At 38.0% G+C, this 9,255-nt stretch overlaps 1 protein-coding gene across 1 annotated transcript; it reads right to left on the bottom strand.

The window, feature by feature from the left end:
* Nucleotides 1-86: 86 nt before the first annotated feature.
* LOC132797732 (ankyrin repeat and KH domain-containing protein 1-like) lies at nt 87-4,581 on the bottom strand (the record flags this gene model as incomplete). Its single annotated transcript, XM_060809483.1, has 3 exons — nt 4,405-4,581; nt 465-734; nt 87-258 (listed from the first exon to the last, which is right to left on the bottom strand). Coding segments are annotated over exons 1-3 (619 nt in total), but the record flags the coding sequence as incomplete, so codon positions are not given.
* Nucleotides 4,582-9,255: the final 4,674 nt, after the last annotated feature.

Genomic DNA, 9,255 nt, shown 5'->3' with positions numbered 1-9,255 from the left:
GCAACCTCAACGTGACCATTGTTAATTGGATAAGTGGAAATATTGAATTGCGCTCCAGAGTCTAGTAACAATCGCGCTATTTTCACTTGGCCATATGTTGAAGCCGCTGAAAGAGTGAAGTTCGCGATCGGCGCCGGCATGCAGTAGGAAACGCACCAATGAATCAAAATGACCCTTATAGCTAGCCGCTGACAATGCACTCTCGTTGTACACATTGGAACGGGATTGATTGATTCCGGCTCCACGCTCGACAAGTACCTATGAGAGAGACATTAAACATTAGATTAATAAGCAGATTAAAGGGTGAGAGTAGTTTATACATTCTCTATACATCAGATAAGATATCTAATAACGAAATCATTAATTCGATTCTCGTCACTGAGGACAGTTGCAATCAAATCTTGGATTCTAATCACTTTTCAATGGTCAATTTACTGCCGATACTGCCGATACTCGATACTAACCTTGGCTACTTCCACATGGCCGGCCCATGCGGCCTTCATCAGCGGTGTATGTTCAATCAAATTGTGCTCCTTAACGTTGGCGCCATGGCTTAGCAGTGCATTCACCACATTAACATAACCGCCCGCGCTGGCAACCATGAGCGCCGTTTCCACATTTTCACAACTTGCATTCACATTGAAATTGTTCCTGACCAGCACTATGACAATGTTACAATGACCCGAAGCAGCCGCTTCTATCAGTGACGTTGAATCTTTTCGTCCCTGGAAACCCTTTTGTAATGAAAACCTTTCCAACAAAACTTTCATCAGAGAAGCAAAAACGAAACACAATTGTCAGAAATATTTGATACGACAATAAGAGACGAGAATAGTGAAGGCTCGATTAATTATTTGTGATACATATTAATGTATTAATTTGTTTCAATTAGCGATTTAATTGTCTCGAAAAATGGGTTTCGATTTATTAAATCATTTTTAAAAAAATAAACTTTTACTCACATTTTTAAATAGCAGTTGAACGGCAATCAGAGTTCAACGGCAATCAGCTGCTTGCCACGTTTTTAATGACGGTGATTTCAACAATTTTTAATAAAAAACTTTAGCACTTAAGTAATTAAATGAAATAAATTAATTTTTATAAAACATATTTTACCCAACTTCAACAAATTTAATGCCATCCGTTTCATTATACAAGTATTTTTAACTTGCTTTTTCATTCCACCAAAAGTGTGGCAGCTTAGGCGATAACTCATGGTGTCGGACTTAGGCTGATGTCAGAGTGCGCGCGAAGCGAAGCGAAGCGATGCGAGAAGCGATGAGCAAAGCGAGAAAATGTCAGAGTGAGAGCTTTGCGAGAAGCGAGTTACATTGTTAAATCAAAAAATACGGAAATTAAATCAAAAAATGCAACAGAGAAGATGTCAGAGTGAGAACTTTGCGAGAGCGAGCTACATTGTTCTAGTTATTAATATGTTCAGTTATTAATATGATGGTGATGGATTCGGATGAAGATTTTTTGCTTCAAGTGCAACACTTAACTTTGTGTTAAAAAGGAGCGTCCACCCGCTTAACTGCAGTAGAAATGAAAGAGGAGAGTTCAAAAATTTATATAATGACTTGAGAAACCACCCAGAAAAGTTTTGTAACTATTCAAGGATGTCTATTTCGACTTTTGACTACATATTAAATAAAATTAGTAGTCGGCTGGAGAAGCATTGGCCAAATTTTTTACACAACCCATACTGCCTTGCCAAAAATTAATAATAACATTGAGGTTAGTTTGTAATATATTTCAATTATATTTATTAATTATGCATTATAGTATTTAAAGTATTAAATTATATTACGATTTAGTAAGATCATCAGTATTATTGTCGAAAGAAAAATTAAAATGGTCTTCTGTATTTCCATTCTGCATAATAATTTTTACATTGGATCCATTTTCCGCATATACGGTATTAAGCTATCGAAAAATGACGTCGTCGTCTTTCTCTTTGTTGTTATTAATTTTCTTTTCAAGCAACATTAATTTTTGTTGCTCAATAGCTACTAATTCCTCTGACGCATTCAACTTCTTTTTGCTTTTTTGGTATTTCATCTTCACATAGCTCGTGAATCTCTTCAGAGATGATCTCATCGTGAGACAATTCAGAAGCAAATCCTGAAGAAGATGGCTCAAAGTTTAATTGTGATGCTTCAAAATTACCAACCGATTTACGAGGTTTTATTTGGTCCTTTAAAAGAGTAGACTATTAAAATGAGGCCAAGAAGTGTAATTGCTGTAAGCCTCCTCTGAAACACCAGAGTCGCCAGATTTTGAAACAGGAATTTTTTCCATTCGTTGCGGAATTGGTCCCGGAGGTTCTTCCATTTTTTAAGCCGTCTTCTAAAATACAAATTTGATTAAATAATTAGAATGACGTTGAATATTATCCATAATTACAGATTTTTAGCTACAGGAGCATCTTTCTCATCATGGCATATTCGTTTAAAATTGGAAGGACTTCTATGTCAGTTATAGTGAAAGAGACTGTATAGCTCTTTGGGAAGAGCTACAACCGATACATATGCCTCAGCCCACGAAGGAAATAATTAGCAAGACAGCAGACAACTTTTGGAAGCTGTGGAACTTTCCAAATTGTGCTGGGGCTATTGATGGAAAGCATATACGCCTTAGAAGTCCACCTCATTCCGGGTCTATGTTTTATAATTATAGAAAGTACTTTTCCATAGTACTTCAAGGAGTGGCAGATGCCAATTGCAAATTTATTGCCATAAAAGTTGGAGGCTATGGAAAACAAAGTGATGGTGGAACATTTAATGCATCACAACTCTATATGCAGCTAAGGGCTCGACAATTTTTTCCGCCAGATTCTTGCTTGCCTGGAACAAACATTAAGATGCCGTATGTCTTTGTGGGTGATGAGGCATATCCACTCCTAGAAAATCTTTTAAGGCCATATTCTCGAAGAGATATAAATACAAGTAACGAATACTTTAACATTAGACTTTCCAGAGCTCGAAGATGCATTGAATGTGCCTTTGGTATCATGACATCCAAATGGCGTCTTCTCTGGAAGCCTATTGAGACTAATCCAGATTTTGTTGATATCATTGTAGAGTATGGCCTTATGATATAAATTTAGAATCACAACATTTTCATATTGACCTTGAAAATCATAACAACGCCGAAACTTTAAATCATGTAAATTTAAAACAGGCCAACTAATTACAAACGCTTTTTCGCGACTTTGTTTGCACACACAGATGCACCGAATAAAAATATGTAAATACAAATAATTTGCAGATATTAGTAAATCTTTACTTACTTGATGTTTCTAACATGTTTTCAATTTCTGTCCAATTTTTTCCACCAAAATTATGTTGTGATAGTTTTTGCTCTTTTGGTCCCATAACGCTGGGCGTAAAATACTTCACTAATTAAATTTTCGATATCCATTTCGTTCTGGTGTTCTCTCACAAATGACATTAAATGTAAAAACGCATGATTTTAGAGTAAACTGTACATAAAACTAAAAATAGAGTTACAAACTTACCATCTGAGCTTTCAAACACGCGTGCTTTGAAAATAAACGGTAATTAAATCACAGAATGCAAAGAAAACAATCGTACGCTCTGAGAGAGTTGAAGCGATAAAGCAGGTTGCAAACTGCTCTCTCGCTTTGCTCTCGCTTTCTCGCTTGAACTCGCTTCGCTCTCACTCTGACATCTTTCGAGCGATTGCATATGAAAAGGGTTGCAGTGGTTTATCGCCCGTTCTCGCCTAATATTATCGCATCGCTTCTCGCTCGCACTCTGACATCAGCCTTACACCGGACGGCAAAATTTTATTTCCAAATTTGAGGTGGGGTCAGAAATTAGTCGTTTTACAAATAATTACAAGCCTAATTGATCTTCTGGCGGTCTTAAAAGAACGACAATAAAAGATCCGATTTAATATAGAAAAAGGTATTTACTTTTATTACGCCAAGACAAATTTTTCGTTTTGCAATTCGAAAGAATCTTGTGAAAGTGAAAACAGGAGCACCATTTTTCAACCACCATTTTTCATTCAAAACGAAAACGATAACAAAAAGTGAATACCAAAGCATGCCGGTATGTACCTAGAATATCCTTTGGTAAATTTCCAGTATTTCTGCGGTTATTTTGGTATATTTAAAATTAATACCGCTATATTTTGACTTTCTTCAAAATGAGTAGCGGGGGTCTCAGAGTTGAGCACACTTGACTGTAGCCTTCTTGTTTTTTTATGTTCTTCGCATGATCAGCTTAAAAGTATGCAATATTTCGTTCTCCAATTACAAATTTATATGGCATAATTGCAGGTTTGTTTACATAAATTAAAAACGTAAACAGTAAATTTTACTTTTCGCCTGTTGCAATTCTCAAGTGGTTCTGGACGGCGGCTGGACATTATCACTGTCAATGCGGCATGGCGTCGCAACCGCTTGTCCGTCGTGCAATTCATAGGGTTTCCATGGATAATTCGACGTTCCATGCGACTAGCCTCCATAAGTGGCGTACGGTTGTCCTCCGTCTTGTGCTCCAGATTAGCGCCATATGAGAGGAGCACACTAGCCGCAACCAGTGGTGTCATTTCCGCTTTTTTTCTTTTTTAGATTTTGCACAGCTACGAACCTCCACTGTTCTATGCTTTGCCTCTACTAGGGGCTAACCTAACCTTAGATTGTGCATACATGCATGAAAATGCATTAAAAATTAATCACACTCATACTGCACACTCACACACACAGCTCACACACACAGCGGATTTATTCTTTTTCTTGCGCATGCAAATATGTATATATGTGTGCTCGCGGTACACTTACGCAGCTTGAAAAAAATTTTATTTTATTTCACAACTTTTATTAAATATTCACACAGCTAGCAAAACTCACCTGTCATGTTGATGCGTCTATTCTCCAACCACCAATGGCGTTTATATCCTCGAAATGCAATGACTCCAAATGACAAAATTCGGTGTTGCTTTATTCTGTGAGTGCCTTTTGTCGATACTTTATCGATTGACATGTATGTATGTAGTTTCTGATCTGACATTTGTCTGCCAATCGACAAACGGAGTCCGATGCTTTTCCCATCAAAAGGAAATCGAATTTTTTGTTTGTGGCCACAACTAAAAGGCAAAAGCAAAAAACTTTCAAAAACTAAATTCACCAGACGCAATGGAAGCAGTTACTTTGAATAGTTTTGGTCGGCGATCGGGTCAGCGCACGAGTGCAGCCGAACCACCAAAAGTTGTCATTAGCAGCAGCGTCAAGCGCAAATACAAAAACAAAAGCTTTTAGCAAAATCAAATCAAAATGCACAGGTGCGCAAAACCAAAATGGCGGTCAAGCAAAATGTAAACAAAGGCAAAAGCAGAACAACTGCTGCACAAGCGTCAATATCGACTTCGACATCGCATTCGCCATTGGAATTACTTGTGGTGGGCCATCAACTACACATACACCCCTTGCAAGTGACTTCCCCGCCAGTACGCTGTAATTTGAATACGCATGTGCAGCATTTTGGTAATGCAGCATAAAACTTGCACTTTTGCAAGATGGCGAATTTGTATACATCTATGAAAATTGTATGACGGCTGCGCCGTGGCCACCAGTGCACCACTGCAGTGGTGTCATTTCCGATTTTTTCGCGTCAGATCTGGATTTTTTGAAGCGTGATTGCGGGAAAAATATGAAAACAGCGGGCAGCGAAAATTCTGGCTTTTTGAGCAAAGTTAGCAGCTTTCTTTTTTTTTTGTTTAGTTTTCTTCAAATTTTAGAGATGTTTAAATTGAATTTAACGGCTGAAATGTTAAAAATGTATTTCTCTCGACAAAATATCGATATTTACTTGTGTTGGCGCATTTGAGTTAGAATAATTAAGAGCAAATGAAGTATCATGAAGTTGTTAGAATTAGGGCGAAGCGAGAGCGCAATAAAGCTTTCGTTTGTTGCTCTCTGAGCGAATTCGCCTCGCTTCGCCCCTCTAGTTAAGTTAGGCTTAATGTAACTTAGCATAAAATGATAAAGGCAGTTGAAATCAAGAACTTATCAGCGCGTCATCATTCTCTCCGTTTTCGTTTTCGTCGTCTAACAACAACAATTAGGTCCAGTCTTTGTGTTCGCGAATAAAGCGGAATTATATCATAAAACTCTTGTGATTTGTCAACTTGTATCGAATAACTTTCCTCAAAAGTTCACACCTAAATTAGAGCGTCTTCCATCACTAATATTGTGAAATTCGCTTGCGCTATGCCAAACGATGCCAAAGGAAACTTATAAGCAAAAGTGAGAGATGTCAGGCTGCAGAGCACAGAATTCAAGGAGTGGATGAGGATGGATCCTACAGACCTCACGCGGGTGTTTTGCAGCTATTGCAAGTGCAGCATAACTGCAAAATTAAGCGACTTGCGTGCACATGCTGCTACAAAAACAAACAAATAAATAAATTTTGCTAAAACGCCATCAAAAACAATTGAGCAGGAAGTAGCGCTGTGCCTATTTGTTGCTCCGCATAGCGCAATAGCCCCTGTAAATCATTTGAGTGACGTTTGTCAAAAAGTTTGATGACAGCAACACCGCGACAAAAATAAAGATCCACTGCACAAAATGCACATAAATAATTAAAATGCATTGGCTCCCCACTTCATTATATTACTTATTTTAAAATTGTTTCAGTTGATTTTTTTCACTGTAATGACATCCGTTAGAAAATTACCTATATATTTTATGTTAAGTTAAGTAGAATTGTTTCAGTTGATTTTTTTCACTGTAATGACATCCGTTAGAGAATTACCCATATATTTTATGTTAAGTTAAGTAGAACTGAGGGTTTATTAATGAAAAACATACAGCACATTGTCTTATAAAATCAGTTTTTCTTAATTTTTTTCTCTGGTATTCCGTTTTTTTTTAGCTTTTTTTCGTTGATCCAGCTATTTTTGCTCAGAAAAAATGTCACCACTGAACACACAAGCTGTACAGCGTGTTAAAAAAGACAAATGTAGTACTCACTCACGAAGAGTACAACCATATACTGTACTCACTCGAAGTGAGTACACTGAAAATGTTGTGCTATCTTCTTCTGACCTATAGAGTATACTGTACAGTAAAGAATGAGTGCTGTGTTTTTAAAACACTCCACAACTGTACAGATCTGTTGTGTCACAAATGAGTACATTCATGCAGAAGTCTAGTGTGGACATTGTCAAACCTCAACGCCGTATATATACATACGTAGTACGTATATACTTTAGTATTGATTGCCAACTTTCTCAGTTGGTACAAAAATGCTCTCGTGACACTTGTATTTTTTGTTTAATTATTATATGCGGCTTTATGTTTATAGTATGTGAGAGGGGTTTAAGAGGAATTAATAGGCCTTCGAGTGTATTTGTAGGTTTATTTGGATAATTGAGTTGATGTGTTTTAACATTTTAAAATTATAATATTTTCCGGTAACTTGCTTCTTGCTCGAGTGCGTGCTTACAACTACTCGTATTGATTATCGATACTTAAGTACTTTAGCTAATATCGCGATACCAATACTGCATGCAGTATCGATACCGATAACTCAGGGCTTATGAACACTGGCTAATTTGTCCGTTGTTCACAGTCGGCCTCTCCTGACAAATCGACGCGTCCTCGCGAGATTCGGGGTGGTTCATACTCCAAATCCTCATCGTCGGTCTCCGATTTCTTCTCTGATTTCATATCGGCAACAATTTTTTGATTTTCTCGTCCTGCAGCTGTATAGAAAATAACCAATCAGCTTCGTCAATTACGGCTTTTGAAATCTTTAGGCATGCTGTATCGATCTCATGATGATCTTCGAATGGTGTTCGACTTAGTGCATCCACATGGCTCATCTGTGTTCCAGCGCGATGAACAATGTCTATGTCAAATTCTTGAATACGCAGCCACCATCTAGCAATCCGGGGTATAAGCTCTCGTTTCTCCATTGACGTTTTCAGTGCATTACAATCTGTAACAACTTTCAGCTTTTACCATACACGTAGTATTTAAATCGCTCCAACGATTCCACAACAGCTAAAGCTTCAAGCTCGTAACTGTGGAAGTTCTTCTCCGGTTTGGAAGTAGCTCGGCTAATATAGGCAATTGGCTTTAACTGGCCCTCTTCATGCTGTAGCAATACTCCGGCCAAACCAATGGCACTGGCATCTGTATGAAGTTCATGATCAGCATCTAAACGGTAACTAGTGATTACTGGGTTTGATATCAGGCATCTCTTTAACTCGTCAAATGCATCTTATTGTGCTGGCTTCCACATGAATTTCTGTTCCTTGCGCAATAGGAAACGCAATGGCTCTGAGATGTTAGCATATCCAGCTACGAATTTGCGAAAATAACCAGTGAGACCCAGGAACTTTCTCACATCGGTTACATTGGTGGGCTTCGAAACATTCTAATAGCATTCGTCTTAATATCCCCAGGGCTAATGCCGTATGCATGTATTTGGTGACCAAGGAATGTGATTGACTGCTTGTATAGTTCACATTTATCCATGTTTAAAGTCAATCCACACTTATGCAAAACTTTAAGGACTCGCTCTAGCTTCTCATACATTTCGCTAAAAGTATGGCTACCAATAAGGATGTCATCCATATAGTGTATCATATCGCCTTTGTACACTTTCCTCTGTAATTCTGCCATTAGTCGATTAAAAACAGCAGGTGCGTTTTTCAATCCAAATGGAAGTCGCTTGAATTCATATAACCCATCGGTGGTGATAAATGCTGTGAATTTCCTGCTCTCTGGTGCTATTTCAATCTGGTATTAGCCACTGTTAAGGTCCAGGGATGAAAAGTACTTATATCGTTTTGCCTCCTGCAGGCGCTCTTCAATGTTCGGTACTGGGAAATTTTCCTTCTTGATCAACTTGTTCGATCACTACCATTCGGCTTTTTGATAAGCACTATCGGGCTGGCGTACTCTGATGTTGATAACGTTATAATATCCTGCTCTAACAACTCGTCGACCATTTTGCGAACAACTTTCTTCTTTGGCTCGGAAACTCGATAAGGCGCTTGAGAAACTGTCTGACCGTTCTCAACAATTATATGGGCTTGACTAAATTTGTTTTGCCTATGTCTTGCAATCCTGTTGAGAAAACGTTGGGGAATCTTTCCAGCAAATTACGTATTTTGCCTCTTTCGTGATCATTCTGAAAATTGACCAAAAGTTTGTCTATAGCATTGCCGATTGGAATTAACTGCTGATGAACTGCTCGCTTAACTTCTGTGACA

The sequence above is a fragment of the Drosophila nasuta genome, unplaced genomic scaffold (genome assembly GCF_023558535.2).
Source record: "Drosophila nasuta strain 15112-1781.00 unplaced genomic scaffold, ASM2355853v1 ctg186_pilon, whole genome shotgun sequence".
Classification (NCBI taxonomy): domain Eukaryota; kingdom Metazoa; phylum Arthropoda; class Insecta; order Diptera; family Drosophilidae; genus Drosophila; species Drosophila nasuta.
The sequence above is the reverse complement of the archived record's forward strand: the minus strand, read 5'-3'. Positions and strand labels throughout refer to the sequence as shown.